The following is a 15,981-nucleotide window of genomic DNA, read 5'->3' as shown; positions in this document are numbered from 1 at the left end:
AAGGTCTCCCTCTTTCCCCCCTCCACAAGGTCACCTGGTCTCTTCCTATCCCTCGAGGATCTCTTCCTAAGTTTCAAGGTCTCCCTGGGAAACAGAACCCCATTTCCACCCCCCACCCCGGCTTGGCATACAAGATGTGACAAGCTCACCGCCCAGGGCTCCAGACCCTGCAACTCTCATTAATGTGACAAGTAGAATTAGCCAAGGTGACCAGCACTCTGCTTAGGGCCTTGTCTGTCGGAGAATCACAGGCTTGTTGGAAGGGACCTTCACAATTACCAGGCCTGTCTCCCTTGTTTTACAGAGGGGGAAACTGAGTCCCAGAGATGGCAAGTGCACATTATATTTTCCCAGTAGAATGTAAGCTCATTGAGGGCAGGGACTGCTGTATATGCGATTTGTATGCCCAAGCTACAAATAGGGTACCTGGCACATAGTAGGTATTTGTTCCCTTCCCTATGGTAGATGCCTACTGAATTGAATGGGAAAAAGGTTGTTCAGGGGAGAAGTCAGGAGGGCTCAGGTTTTAAGCTGGAGCAGTCACTTGACTCTGACTTCTATGATCTTTGCACTGGGCCTTGCGGTCCGTCTGCCCTCCTCCGTCAGGAAGTTGGGCCCAGGAGCGAGCCAGGCAGCTGAGCCTGCACGAGGTCCCTGGAGTGGCCTGGAAGCCCGGGCAGGGGAGGCCAGCACCAGGCCTAGGTGGCACTGGGCAGCTCTGGACCTCTGGCCAGGGCTGGGTAGCCTTGACCCCTCCTGCACCTGAACCCTCCCCTCTCCCAGACCCTGTCCTACAAAGGTGCTGGGTCCCAGCTGCTACTTGGAGTGCTTTCCACAGGGTGCCTGGGGCTCCAGTTTGGAAAGTTCAGTTACATCCTTCCTGCTTAGCCTCTGCCTATGGCTATACTGCCTACCCTATTGGCACAGCCCTGGCCTCTTTCCATAAGCCCTACCTTGTCCTCATCCCAACCTGGGGCCTGGAATCGGCCTGAGCTGCGGGGCCTGGGGCTCTGACGACTGGGCTTCTGCCATCTCTTCCCACCAGCTAGCAGTGACCCTTCCCAGGGGTGGCCTCTCCCCCTCAACCCTGCTAGTTTTTATCACTGCCCTTGCATCCTTCCTGAATATAGCCTCCTTTTCTAGATTTTCAGTTCCACCTCGGCGTTCCCCTGAAGTCGGGGGCAGGGTGAAGCCCCCTGAGCTCAGGGAACCCCAGAGGCCAAGAGGAGGTTGGGGTGGGGGATGAGGGAATTCAGGCGCATATGCCTGACATATCCCTAACATCTCCCTACTCACCAACCACCAGAGAAACAGGGATTTCCAAGGAGTGGCAGGCAGGGATGAAAGATGTAGGCAGCAGGAAGGAGCTGAACGGGAAGATGGAAGGGGGCAGAGCTGGGGGTCGCTCCCTTCACAGAGGAGTGGGAGGCAGGGGGAGAGCCTGGGAGTGCAGGTGTGATCCAGATTGGTCCCAGGATGGTCTGAGTGACCTCAGGCCTGAGAGAGCATCACCGAGATGGTGATGAGATTGAAAGGTATCCACCTGGGGGGGGGGGGGGGAGAGGTATCCTCCACCCCCCTCCCCAAGCTGACAGTGAGAGACTCCAGCGGGTGGGGCCTCTTCCTCCTCTTCCTCCAGCCCTGGGCAGGGCTGGGGTTGGGGGACCCTCTCTGCGCCTCCTCCTCCTGCTGTGGCCGGAGGGGCCTCGCCTTTGCTCATACCTCTTGTCCCCCTGAGCGCTCTGGTTCTGTTGAGTTCCTGGGTTTTGCAGGTCAGGGATATTGGCAAAGTCATCCTGTTCCGAGAGCCCTAACACCAAGGATAGCACCACCATCCGGCCTTCCCTGCCCAGGACGGGGCAGCCCGCCAGCCAGCCAGCCAGGCAGCGAGACGAGGAGGCCCCAGAGACAGCGAGCGAGCGAGAAAGGGAAGGAAGGAGAGAAGGGAGAGAAAAGAGAGAGAAAAAAGCATAAGAAACCGACTCTGGAGGAAGGAAAAAACACACTCAGCATTGTCAATAGCCGTAGAAGGAGAGAATGGGAGGGAGAGGAGAGGAGGTGTCCGTGGCCCAGACCCAAAGCTCATCCTCATGGGACAAAGGGCAAAAGCTGCAATCTGGGAGAGAGGGGAGGGGGAGGGAGGAGGAGGGTTAGTAGAAGGCTCTTGGAACACCTGGTGGGGACCTTGGGGACCAGGGCACCCCAGGGTCATTGGACTTGGGACTGATTCTGGTCTCTGGGTCTTATTCAGGTTTCCATTCAGGAAAATGCCCCCTAGCTGGGGAGGGTTACAGACCCTGACCTACTTGACTCAGGTCATAGGCTACTACCGTCCAGCACCCCAAAAGGGAAAGGGATTCAAGAGGGTGTGTCGTCCGGCCTGGACCCAAACTGGAATCACCCTTAGAACATACCTAACATATGGTCCTCCAGCTTGTTTGCAGCACTCCAGTAAGGGGAGCAGGAATTTCCACTTTGGGACGGTTTTGATGGTTAGGAATTAGGCTGAATTTGGCCTCTGTAACTTTCATCCGATCAGATTTAAAGCTAGTGGGGACTTCGGGGGTCACGGGGTCCAATCCCTTCATTCTGGAGGTGGAACAACTTGCCCAAGGTTACAGGCAGAGCCAGGATTCAAACTCAGGACTCAGCACTCCAGCTCCAGCATCTTTCCCCTGCACCACCATGCTGTCTCCTCCTCATTGCTTCCGGCTTTGGCCTTGGGGACCAAGAAGAACAGGTCTGATTCTTCTTCCATGGAATAGCCTTTTGGCTTACTTGAAGACAGAGAAAGATCACATTTTTTCCACTCTGGGCTTAACGTTCCCAGTTTCTTCACTCCATCCTCGAATAGCATGGTCTCCAGTGCCCTCAAAATCCTGGGCACCCTCCTACGTATTCATTCATTTGTCTTAACGTCTCTCCTAAGAAATGGCATCAAGACCTGAACACAGTGCTCCAGATGTGATCTGTCTAGGGCAGCATGCAGGTTTGCTGACCGACCCATTCGACCACTTGCTGAGTCCAACTGAATAGGCTAGAATTTCACTGCAGAAGACAGGGTGTTCTTACTACTACATTAGGACCATTTACATTCTAGTTTTTTGTTTTTGTTTGTTTTTTTTTAAGGCAATTGGGGTTAAGTGACTTGCCCAGGGTCACACAGCTAGTTAAGTGTCAAGTGTTTGGTCTGAGGCCATATTTGAACTCAGGTCCTGACTTCAGGGCTGGTGCTCTGCCCACTGCGCCACCTAGCTGCCCCATTGTTTTATTTTGGTAATCAAATTACCTCCTTCATTCTAGGCATTATGATACCACTAACATAGCCTCAGAGGGCAAGCAGACAAGATCTGAGCCCTCTAGACCATTGGGAGATGAAGGAGAGATGTCTCTCCAAGCAGCTTCGGCTGGGTGCAAGGAAAACGTGGCATCAAATTGATGCTCCCTCTTCTTCTGGCCCCAGAGACACAAGAGCCTCTAAGCTAAGGAGCCTCTCTGCGTCAGGATCATCCAAATGCTTCTGGTGTTAGAACCTTTCACTCTCCAGTTTGGCTATGATACATTTCAAAGCCATCTCCCCAAGAGGGAGCCGGGTTGAAGAATCCGAGAGGAGCGGGGCATGGTTTGATGCTAGCCCAGGGACCCTTCACTAAAAGATAGTCCAAGAAGGTCTTGGACTGTGAAGGAGGAGACTTGGAGAGGGTGAAAGTTGTGATGGATGTAGCAAAGTGGGAAAACCAGGCTTCACTAAGGAAGTTCTAAAAGGACATCAGCACAGACAAGAGGATGGACCAGTTCGATGGATGATGCAGAGAGCAAGGATATTTTTTGAGGAAGGGAGTCATTGGAAGGTATGAACAAAACCAGGGAGGAGATACAAAGCTATTGGAAGAAGAGAGAGCTCAGAGCTCGTGTTGAGGCATCTAGCAGCAGGAGCCAGCTACGTCTTCCTCCTGCCTAATGGCATAAGAATTGGCTAGGTTTGCTTTGCGGAAGACAACCAACCTTGCTGGTCCTCTGAGAAGGCAAGAGATGGTGGGAGTCTAAAAGGAATGAACAAAAGGGGAAAGGGGGAGGTGTCTCAGAAGGTGGACCTGGTGGGCATGAGAATGTGCTAGAGAAGGGAGAATAGGGTAGTGGAGAGGGCACTGGTCCTGGAGCCAGAAGCCCTAGGCTCAAATCCCAGCTCCACCACTATATGACCAAGATGAGAATGGGTTTCTTATCCATAAAATGGGGAGGCCCCCTGTATTTAATACCTTGATGGGTTGGAGATTTAAAGCATTTCATGAGCATCAGCACAAGGTTTCACTTGACCTGAGAGTCTGTGAACTTGTTTTTAAAATATTTTGATAACAATATTTCCAAGTCGACAAGCATTTATTAGGCACTTACTGTGTGCCAGGTGCTGGGCTAATTTCAATATAATTGGGTTTCTTCATCATCTTATGTGTTTTATTTTATGCATTTTAAAATATGATCATGGAAGGCTTCACCACACTACCCAAAGGGTCATGGTATAATAAAAGGTTAAGAAACTCTCCCCCACATAAATGTGGATTACTATCACCAAAAATGAGATCATTGAAGCACTTTGAATAGTATAAAATGTTACATGTAGTCGCAGTGTGATGATAATAACACTTATTCTTAGGTTTTATATGATTATATATATATATGGATATACTTGATAGCAAATTGCTTGGTCTTTTAAGGAGGTGGGAGGAAGGGAGAGAATTTGGAACTCAAACATTTTTTTAAAAACCAGTGTTAAAAATTGTTTTTACATGAAATTGGAAAAAATAATTTTTTTTTAATGAGGCAATTGGGATTAAGTGACTTGCCCAGAGTCACACAGCTAGTGAGTGTTAAGTATTTGAGGCCAAATTTGAACTCAGGTCCTCCTGACTCCAGGGCTGGTACTCTACCCACTGCACCACCTAGATGCCCTGAAAAAATAAAATTAAAAAATTTAAAACAAAAAATAATTTAAAAATAAAAACATTTTTTAAATGCTTCTTTCCTTTTTTTCTATTTTTTTTTGCAAGGCAATTGGGGTTAAGTGACTTGCTCCAGGGTCACACAGCTAGTAAGTGTCAAGTGTTTGGTTTGAGGCTGGATCTGAACTCAGGTCCTCCTGACATCAGGGCCAGTTCTCTATCCACTGTGCTACCTAGTTGCCCCTAAATGCTTATTTCTTAGAGGAGAAGGTGGTGGAAAAGATCTGAAAAGGGCCAGAAAGGGTGGCAGTGGAGAAGGTGAGTTGGTCTGAAATAGAAATGGATATCACCAAGGGGTAGAGTGTATCATTCCTGTCTGGTGGACAAGGACAGCAGACTTAGCTGATATTTTCTCTAACTTTGGGGAAATAACATCCCCCTACACTCCTGCCTGCCCTGAAATCTCCTCCCCTTTGTTCTTTGCTCTTTTTGACTTGGTAAAATTCCATCTGGCTTCCAGAAACAAAACACCACCATGTCTCCCCTAGTTAATGCATTTTCTGATGCTCTTTTGGCCCTCTGTGAACTCCAAAAGCCTCTTCTCCATAAGTGCCAACCTTCCACAGGCCTGAATGCTACAACCTTCGGGAGCCAGGATGTTGTGGGTGAAATTTCTTTTTTTTTTCCAGAATTGAGGGAGGAGGAGGGAAAGGTTTGATATTGGACTTAATGCTTTGCTTGGATGTCTCCAATGTCCTTGTCAGGTAATGCTATGTACATCTGTGCTGGGGTTTTGTCCACTCATGAGACTGGGTGAGCCTATGGGGCAGGGACTATTTCTTATAAAAACTTGGTATCTGCTATGGCATTCAGGACATAGCAAATGCTTAATAAACATTTCTTGAATGAAAGGAAAGCAGTTCATGTTGGAGGACATTGGTTCCACCATTTTGCTAGAGTAAAGAACCACCACTCTCCCCATGGAAAGGTAAGGGTGCTGGGAAGGGATGGGCAAACCATAGGTGGGACCTCAGAGGTCAGATAATTCATCTCCCATCTAGATTATAAGCTCCTTGAAGGCAGGAACAATTTCATTTATCTTTCTATTTCCAGCACCTAGCATAGTGCCCAGCACATAGTAGGGTTTAAGACATACTTGTCAGTGGGTTGATTGGATCTCAGTGGGTTTGTGATTCAATCAATTAACAGCAGTCTCCCTCTATTAATCTTTGGTCACATTAATGAGCCTCTGAGCCAGGTCATAATGATAATAGTAACTCAAATTTCTATACTATCCTAAGGGTTACAACAATTTCATGAGGAAAGCTGGTAGAGCTATTAGATCCATTTTATGGATGAAGAAACTGAGGCTCAGGGAGTTAATGTGATTTGCCAACTATCACGCAGTTAGCACGACATCAGAGCCAGAGTCCAAACCCCAGGTCTCTGGATTCCAAGTCCACCATTTCCGCCATTAGCAACAACAACAATAATAGTGATAACTGGCATTGGAATTTAAGGTTTGCAAAATGGTTTTCCCCACATGACCTTGTTTTGTGCTCACAACAAACCTGGGAGGTAAATATTAAAGGTAGCATCATGGATTTAGAACTGGAAGGGACCATGGACTAGAAGTCCTCTCATCTGACCCCCTCATTTTAAGGATTAAGAAACTGAGGTCCAGATTACGAGTTAAGATTGGACCCTGTTGTTTTCAAGTATCTCCCCACCCCCAAACCACACTGCCTCTGAAGGCTAGGCATTGAGGATCATCAGTTCTGGGAAGGGTCAATGGCTAGAGGACATTAGTGATAGTGCTGGGAGGCAGTGTGTACAAGGACTATACGTCCATTTTACAGACAAGGAGAGCCAGCTTCAGAGAGTGAAGGTTCTTGCTCACAATCCCAAAGCTGGAAAGTGGCAAAGCTGAGACTAGAACCTTTACCTTCCATTCCAAGTCAGGGCTTTTTGCCATGATCGCTGAGGGGGAGGGGAGGGAATGAAGAGCGAGCCATGGGATGGTGAGGATGGCAGTGAGGTGGGGAGTGAAGCCACAAAACAGGTCCTCGATGAAGATTTGCTGGTGGACTGATACTGGAGTTGGAGGAGGCTAAGCAGCTCTCAGTTTTGCTTTTGAGCACAGAAGAGATTTGAGCGTGAGGACCCAGATGGGTTGTGACCTTCACTGGTGAATGGAGTCCTCTCTGCATGGCTGAGATTGTGGGGCCTTCACAGCATCTGAGCAGGCAGCTATAACTAGGTTTGAGGGGTTGGTTGGGAGCTGGAGGATGGGTGTTGCGGGGGGTGCTGGTGGTGGTAGACTTGGCTTCACAGTGGGATGGAAGTTGGAGAAAGGGCGTTTTTAAGATAGCATGGATTCACACGCTCTGGGTGTTCCCAGTGGTAATTTAGGGCAGCTGAAGCATGTCACGGACTAGCGGCTAGCATAGAAAGTGAGTGGGTATACGGCTCAGAATCACTGAATCCTAGAAAGGAGTAACCTTAACAAGTGCTGCCCTGCCCTTCAGAGTCACACTTTCAAGCCTGCCTTGACCATCAGAGTTTTCAGCCTCTTCTTAAAATGAACTCTATGGAAGGCGATCCCACTGGGTATGGAGGCTCTGAATAGCCGGAGCTGTTGAGGGGAAGCAAGCTGCACCCAGTGGGGCCAGGATATTTGGGCGTTGAAAGAAAGAACGTCCAAATGTCAGGGGTTTCAGCAGAAGAGGGGCTTGGAGGTGGAGCATGGTGTGGGAGCCTCATGAATGAATGTAAGTTCTCTGAGGGCAAGCACTGTTTCCATATTCGTACTAGTATTCCCAGCTCCTGGCACATAGCAGACACTTAATAAATGTTTACTGAATGGAATTAAGTCGGGTCTTCTCTTTATCCTATGATCCTGTTGGCTTGCTCCCCCCCAGCAGCTAGCTAGGATGGCTCCATGCCAGCCCTGTTGATAGGACAAGCTGAGAGGTTGGGGTGAGGTGCCCGGGTAGACTTTCATAACAGCCTAATCCGTGGCTCCACACTTCGGCTGGGGGTGGCACTGGCTGGTGCTCGGCACTCCGTATCACCTGCCTCCATCCTCCTCATAGGGCATCAGCAGGTTCTCTTCTTCCCTTGTCTGGCTGGGCATCTTGTCCCTGGCTGGCTGGATTCATGAGTGCCCTTGGAGGATCTTGGAGGGACTTTTTCCCAAGTCGCGGAACCAAAGGCTTGAACTCAGCCTGTTGGGAAACTGACTTAGGAATTAAGTCCCACCCTACCTTCTGGGCATGGAGTCGCAGGTGGCACGAGGCCTCTGAGGCAGGACCACTCCATGCACGTATGCTGGTGTCCTTTTCTGAGAGAGTGGGCACCTTCCCTGGGCACCAAGGCCTTGTGTCTGATTCCCAGGGAACTCGGACAAGCCGCTGCCCTCTTCCTTTGCCATAGGAAGATGGTCTCAGCAGCCCACTTGGAGGTAGGGGGTCAGGCGGCTTGGGAGCACCTGTGTCCTCCACCATAAAGGTTTGGGTCCCCGCAGGAACTAGGCTCTCTTGACCACTGAGGAGGTCCCTTGAGTGTAGCTGTCTCTTCTTGCATGAGTTGACTTCTCTTGATCTGTCCTCAGGTGCGTGTGTGTGTGTGTGTCTGTGTGTGTGTGTGTGTGTGTGTTGCAAGCAAGGCTCTGCCCCTCCACCCTGAGCCCAGGACACCAAAGGAGCCCCTTACCTGGAATGGGGCTGTGTGAGTCATGCCCTTCAAGAAGAACAGAGGGAGATGGGAGGAGGCCCAGCAGCTTACAATGGGGCAGCATGTGGCCAGACAGCCGCCACCATCCCAACCTCTCCTCTGAAAGGGCTCTCTCTCTCTCTCTCTCTCTCTCTCTCTCTCTCTCTCTCTCTCTCTTTCTCAGAAGGAGAGTGTTCTAGACTTTGGGGAGCCACCTTGATCTTCCTGAGGGAAGGGAACGAGGGTAGGTACCAAGGGAGGAAGGCCTTGCCCATAATCAAACAAGTAGGTGAGTCTCAGGGAAACAGGAAAGGAGATGGGATGAGGTGGGGAAGAAGGAGCTCAGGGAGGGAGAGAAAAGGATATAAGGGGATAGATAACAGGGACAGGGGAAAGGGGACGGGTAGATGCTACAGAGAAGGAATAGGAGGAAGAAGGAGAGATGGGCTCCGGTTACTGGGAGACAGAGCTGGGACAGGAAAGTGATGGGGGCAGGGTTGGCTGGGGCCGAGAAAGGGAGGGCCAGATCAGAGGGGGACAGAGGTGAAAAGTAGAAGGGAGGAAGAGGGATCCAGAGGAGTCTTTGGTAATGGGCCCAGGTGGGGCAAGGAGGGAGGTGGTCGAAGTGGGACAGAGATGAGGCAGGAGGAGGTGGAGAGGGCAGAGATCAGGGGAGGCCAGGAGGACGGGGGTGGGGGGCATTTTCTGGGTCTTAGGCAAGATTTCTCAGGTTCCCCATTCACTCCTGAGGACCAGGGGATGGCCGAGAGAGGACTGAGGCCATCAGGCACAGAGTCCGGGTGGAGAGAAGGCAAGGCAGGACAGCCAGAACCTTTCCACTGAAGAAAATGCCCATCAAGGGCTTGAGAGCTAGATCACCCTAAACCAGAGGGTGGGAAATACAGCCGAATGCAGGCGTCAGCCTCGCCCAAGGGTTGGAGAGGAGGGGAAGAGAACAGGAGAAAGGGAGGGAAACTGATCAGTGCCAACGGGATTTGGGGAAGGAAGTTGAGTGGGAAGAGGGAGGAGGTGAGATTTGGGGGCAGGGGGTGGGACGCAGGCCGTGAGAAGGACTTACAGGAAGGACTTCATGTCCAAGCCTCGGTTTCGAATCTGCCCCACAACGTGGTCCCAGCTGCCTGGGTTGGCGCGGCTGCGGCCCCCCGCCGCCGCCCGGTACTTGGAGCCGGCCGCAGTGCCCTGGCGGGCCTGGCCCCGGCCTTGCGCTCGGGGGTTGGTGGCAGCAGGCGCCGAGCTCGTGTGGGCCTGGAGCTGCCCCAAGCTCTGGCTGGTAGTGGGCTGGCTGGGCTGCCGGCCCCTCTGGTGCTGAGTCAGCGGTTGCTGAAGGCTCTGCTGCCGGAGCAGGGTGCGGGGTCGCTGGCATTTCGGGTCCCCCGCCGAGCTGGGGATATACTCTAGGGTAGTGGCCGTGGACAAGGTGGAGTCCTCGAAACTTGGGGCCGGCAGCGGCACAGGAGGAGGAGGAGAGGAGAGAAAGGAGAAGCAGATGAAGGGATCAAAGTGGAGGAGAAAAAAGGCGAGGGTCACGACCAGGAGGCCCCAGGGCAGGGCATGCTCCGCTGGACCTCTGGGGGCCTCCAGCCCAGGTCACCGCCACGCTGGCCGGCTGCTGCGAAGCTGCACCTCCAAGGCCACCTCCACCCCTCCAATCCCCCCCTGCAGTCCTTGGCTCCCCTCCCTCCCCCCAGGCTGGCCCCCTTCCTAGCCCCAGCTCCAGCTTCCCTGGGCAACAGCTGCTGCCTGGGCCCACCTCCTTCCTTGGCTAGCGGACTCCTCGGCAGCTGTGTGGTGAAGGGGGGTCCTCGGGGGGGGGCCCTGCCGCTGCCTATCACACTGAGAGACTTTGCCAGTGGGGTGCAGGGAAGCGGGTGACCTCAGCCACTCCCTGATTTGATGTCCCCACATAGACAGGTCCGGCCGAGACTGAACTCTGGGTGGGGATGACCCACAATTTCTGTATTTCTCATAGGCCCACCGCAGGAAGGGGGACCTTAGGTAATCATCCAGTCCCACCTGCTCATTTTATATAAAGAGGAAACTGAGGGCCAGAGACTTGCTCAAGATAACTTGGGTAGTCGGGGACAGGGGTGAGATTTGACTCTTTGGAGATAGCTCCTTTCCCACTGGTGATATCGCCTCTTACAGGGAAGCTTTCCCCACCCTGCCAGGGTCTCGCTGAGCCTCCCGGGCCATGGGCCATTCTGGAGCTCTGGGACTGTCCTTCTATCTTAGATCCCAGAACCCTCTACCTGGCTTCCTGAGAGTGAGGCAGTCTCTGTCTGCCCCATGGGGGCTGGTCACTCACTACAACAGCTGGGAGATACCTACCCATTTCTCCTTACTTTTGACAAAGGGAAGAGGCCAGAGAATTCAACTTAGTTCTGGGAAGTACCCTAGAGACCAACTTAGTCCAATCTCCCCATTTTACAGAGGGGGAAACAGAGTCACATGCCTGGTCACAAGGTTTAAACCTTGGTCTTTGTGATTCTATGCCAGGTGCTTCAAGAGACCTGGGGGAGAGAGAGCATCTCCTTCAGCTGCTTTAGTTTACAGATGAAGCCATTGAAGCTCATCAAGGCAGAACGTTCAGTGGCAGTCACTCCAAATTGGGGGCTATTTCAGCTACCCCATATACTCTCTAGCATCTTAGATCATTCAAAATAGAGTTTTCCTTACTATAGACTTGTTGGCTATGTAGTATGAGGGGGATCACCCCATTATGAAGGTAAGTGAGGCCCTTACAAGGGTCCCCCTGCCCACTCTCCTCCATCTCAGAGGCACTAAATCCAACCAGCTCCGAGAGACTATGCCAAGATCTGTGAGAACACAGAGACGGTCTTGCCACCATCATTGGTGAGAAAGGAGGCAGCCTACAGGAGAAAGGAGGCCCTACAGCTGGTCTTCTGGTGTGTGTGTGGGGGGGTCCGGGACAGGGAGATTGAGCTGGTGCTCTTCCTTTAAGGGGCAGGAAGGCTCCCCTGGACCTCTGGACACTTTCCAGGGCCCTGAAGAGGGTGAGTCCCCTTGGCTGAGGCCTTTGGCAAGGTTAGACGGTTGAGAGACAAGTGTCTTAACCTTGTGACCTCGGCCCAGGTCCTTCATCTCCCTGGGTCTGTTCCCACCTCTTTGGTTGAGGAGATTGTACTAGATGACCTCGGAGGTTCCATACAGCTCTAGTATGTTTCATGTCGTTATATTTGAGAGGCCCTCCCAGCTTCGACCTTCTATGTTCTAAGGTTCTTCCCAGCTCTTCATGTCATGTGTTCTCCACATTCCTTCTAGCTCTGACTTTCTGGGCTCCTTAGCTCTCGTGTTATGTGTTCTGTGGTTCTTTCCTGATATTCTATGGACCCTTCTGGTTTTGACATCTCATGTTCTAAGGGCCCTCCCAGCTCTGCCATCCCGTGTCATGGGTTTCTATAAGAACAGAGCCCACTGCTTCCTGATCACCCTGAGTATGACAGTCTGTACAGGAAGTTTTTGAGTCCTTTGGTCCCTCAATCTTTTCTTCAGTTTTAATATCCCTGGGCTAAAAGTGGGAGCCAGAGGCAACCCCACAGACCTCAGGCCTGCGCCCAAGGGAAGCCCGCCCCCCTAAGGCCCTATGGGATCCCCATTCACCAGCCAGCTGCCATGGCTCCACCTTTCCCCCCTCCACCCCCAACCTGGGCCAACTAGTAATGCTGGAAGGCAATGGTTAAGCTGCCCCTCTGGGCGAGAGAGAGAGAGAGAGAGAGAGAGAGAGAGAGAGAGAGAACAAGAACAAAAGAAGAGAGAGAGAGAATGAGAGAGAAGAAAGCAAAACACAGTCTCAGCAGAGAGTCCGCTGCCCTCGGGAACCCAGGGGCTGTCAGCAACAGGCTGGTGCCATCTTGGACATGGCACTCAGCTCTCCAGCCAGTGGCAATAGAAGGCACAGTGCCAGGCCAGGTAGGTCCGGCAGTTCCCTGGGACAGGACAGAGGCCTGACACTACAGCTTCCTCCTCCTCCTCCTCCTCCTCCTCACTGACCTCATTCTGGATTTCCTATCACATCCTAAATTAGTCCAATTCACAACCTCTCCGTCACAGGAGACTAAAATTGGTACTTCTAGGCCCTGTGCCAGTGGAGAGCGTCCAGGCCGGGCTGGGGAAATTGCAAATTGCCAGGCTCGAGTTGATCTCCTGGAGAGCCAGGCCGGGGCTGGCCAGTAGCTCAGGCTGCCTGACTCAAAGAGGGCAGGGGATGGGGGCCGGCTCAGAGATTTAGCTTCCTCTTGGCCAGTCTATAGGGAGAGGTCAAGGGAAAACAGCCTGTTGTTTGGTCCAAAGAGCAAACTCACTCGAGGCTCAGTCCTTTGCTCAAGAAGGGACAAAAGTAGCAGGTAAACTATGGGTGGTGGAGCAGACCCTCTCAGGAGAGTGAGGTGCCCCCCACCGCAGGTTCGAGCACTACACAATGGCCAAAGGGCCGAGAAAGGGGCAGCTCAATTGTTAAGAACTTGGGAGGAAGGCATTTCCATCTACTGAGAGTGAGGCTTTCCCACCTGCTAAGAACGAGGCTGTTCCTAGAGTTGAAAATGGAACTTCCATCCTAACAGCTGAGAATGGTATGCTCAACTGCTTTGAATGGGAACAGTCCAATTGCCGAGGATTGGAGGGTCCCATCTGTTGAGAGTGAGGCTGTCTCAGCCACCAGGGAGTGAGGCTGTCCCAAATGCTGAGAAGGGGACAGCCTCTCTGGCAACCATGAGTGGTCAACATCCAAGAATAGGGTGACTCTTCTCTGAGTGATATCAGGACCGTCCACTTAGGTGGGGCCTGAGGGAGTTTGAATGCCAATAAAGGGAAAGCTGAGACGACAGCAACCCAACCACCAAGAACAGACTAATTCCAGTGGAACACAAGGACAGCTCACTGACCAAGACTGAGACAGCCAATGGGAAAAGTTGAGATGAGAATGAGCCAACCAAGGGGGACAGCCCAGCTGCTGATCTTAGATGAGCTTCGGTAGCGGACAGCATGACGGTACAATCGAGAATGGGGACGAGCTAATGGAATTAACCCAATGGTAGAAAATGGAATGCTTCAGCCACTGAGACGAGAAGAGTAGGATGGCCTCACGTGAGAAGGCTTGGATGCTAATGGATATGGGATCAAACAATGGCAGAGAATGGGACAGCCTAGCCGCCAGAGATGGGATGGTCCAGCGGAGAAGATGCCCAGAATACGATGAGCCAACGGCTGATGGAGCTGGGGAACTGCAAGGGCTGGGATGAGGCTGCCCGAAGGCCAGAGATGGGATGAACTGGCAAAGAGAGAGATCAATGTCCGATGGGCACGAGAAGAAAGGGGCAGCGGCCAGATGCTGAGATGGGACAGAGTGGGCATGGGTCTGGTCACATCCAGGTGGCTAGGGATGGAAGGGCCTAGTCGTGATTGACAACGGGAGAGCCCCACGGCTGAGGATGGAATGACCCGAGAGCCAAGGGTGGGGGGCCAACACTGGGTGCCCCTCACACCACCACGTCCACCCCGGTGTATGGACAGGCACCAAGCTCGCTCGCTCGCTCGCTCGCTCGCTCCGGCCGCGGTGCGCTCTCACTCACTTGGACCGGCTGAGCTTCCCCGTGGCGAGGTGGCTCTGCACTGTGTGCCATCGGCCTCTCCCCGCCTTCCCATTGCTGGGCTCGCTGTGGGCAGACACGCTGCTCCTCATGGTGTCCTCTGTGGGCAGTGGCGGAGGTGGCGCCCGCTTCTCCCCTGGCCGGCCTTCCCGTTCCACAGGCAGCCCCGCCGCGGCGGCCACTTTGGCGCCTGCCAGGAGGGTGCCACTGAAGCCCGGGCGGCCGGGCCGGAGGAGTGCCAGGCAATGCCGGGGGGGAGGGGAGAGCAGACCACACACGGGGAGGGGGGAGGAGGAGGAAAACAAAAACAGATAAAAGGAAGAGAGAGACAGAGAGAGAGGAGGAGAGAGACAGACAGACAAGAGACAGACAGAGAGAGAGAGAGAGACATCAGCACTGCAAATGGGTCAACTGAGCCTGCGGAGAGGAGAGAGGGCATGGAGTGTTGGGGGAAGAGAACAACGCACCACGACAACGGAGGGGGGCCCTCCCCACCGCCTGGTGCGGGGGCCTCGGGGGGTGGGGGGAGGGCAGCCGCCTCAAACTCTATCCCACAGGACAACGAAGGGTTAACGACGAAGGAGCGGGCTGTCCAGGAGAGGAGGCCCCAAGGCAGGGAGAAAGAGAGAGCCAAGTTAGTGAGACAGCTTCACCATCAGTCACCACCGCCACCAGCCACCAACCACCGACCACCGACCACCGACCACCAACCAGCAGCAGCAGCAGCAGCAGCGGCAGCGGCAGCGGCAGCGGCAGCAGCAGCAGCAACACACCAGCAGGGAGAGAAACAAAGGCAGAGCCACAACGCCGAGAGGGGAGAGGCCAAAACGGGCAACCCCGTCCTGACTTGGGAGAACCAGAAGGGACAGCGAGGGACCGCGGGGCAGGGCTGGTGACAGACTGGACTCTCCTGAGTAACTGGCCCTGGGGGAGGGAGGCAGGCGGGGGAGGCCGGGAGAGGTTGAGGGAGGGGAGGCAGGAGGGGTTGCTCGTCTCCATGGTCAGTCTGTCCATGGGGTGGACAGGGAGGGGGTGGGGGAGGGGAGGAAGAGGAGGAGGGAAGAGGAGTGGGGGCAGGGGGTGCGCATATACTCAGTACATATCAAATCAGGTAAAGAAACTCACTTGAGGGACAGTCGCGGATCGCCATAAGGGGCGTAGGGTGAAATGTTTAGTATAAACTCCTTGGGAGGGTAGGAGCTCCATTTCTGCTGCACTGTGCTCTCATTGTTATTCCAAAATTCTCTGTCTACATCACTAGAGGGGCAAAGAGAGAGGGAAGAAAACAGGGAGATACAAGAAACAAAAATCCGTAGTCCTGCTAGGGGAGGAATGAAGAGGAGCCGAGCCCCTGGTGGCCTGGGGAGGTGTGAGACGGACCGGGAGTGGAGGGTGGTATGGGCTGGGCGGGGAAGGGCCCTCCCAGGCCAGGGGGCCAGAGACGGCGTGGGCTCCTGTGGAAGAAAGGCCCCCACCCGCACACTCGGCACACAAACACACGTACACACAGTCAGGCACACACACGCACACAGGCGTATGGAAAGGAGGGAGGTGCTGGGCAGGTAGGCAGGCGGGCAGCTCGGTAGGCAGACAGGTGCCCCATACCTTTGGAAGCTGGTGGGAGAGAGAGAGAGAGAGAGAGAGAGAGAGAGAGAGAGAGAGAGAGAGAGAGAGAGAGAGAGAGAGAGAGAGAGAGAGAG

At 53.3% G+C, this 15,981-nt stretch overlaps 1 protein-coding gene across 3 annotated transcripts in view; it reads right to left on the bottom strand.

Moving 5' to 3' along the window:
- Positions 1-15,981, bottom strand: part of SYT7 (synaptotagmin 7) — an 84,873-nt gene that overhangs the window by 21,202 nt on the left and 47,690 nt on the right. The window contains exons 4-6 of one of the 3 annotated variants that reach the window (XM_027858767.1): positions 15,407-15,538; positions 9,733-10,107; positions 1,723-1,845 (exon numbers count right to left, since the gene is read on the bottom strand). The exons of 1 other annotated variant lie outside the window; for it this stretch is intronic. In XM_027858767.1, the coding sequence (XP_027714568.1) occupies positions 1,723-1,845; positions 9,733-10,107; positions 15,407-15,538 (630 nt within the window). The remainder of the gene's footprint in view (positions 1-1,722; positions 1,846-9,732; positions 10,108-15,406; positions 15,539-15,981) is intronic. One more of the 3 variants, XM_027858768.1, reaches the window with a different exon arrangement.

Source organism: Vombatus ursinus, unplaced genomic scaffold (assembly GCF_900497805.2).
Source record: "Vombatus ursinus unplaced genomic scaffold, bare-nosed wombat genome assembly UNPS02013931.1, whole genome shotgun sequence".
Taxonomy (NCBI): Eukaryota; Metazoa; Chordata; class Mammalia; order Diprotodontia; family Vombatidae; genus Vombatus; species Vombatus ursinus.
The sequence above is the reverse complement of the archived record's forward strand: the minus strand, read 5'-3'. Positions and strand labels throughout refer to the sequence as shown.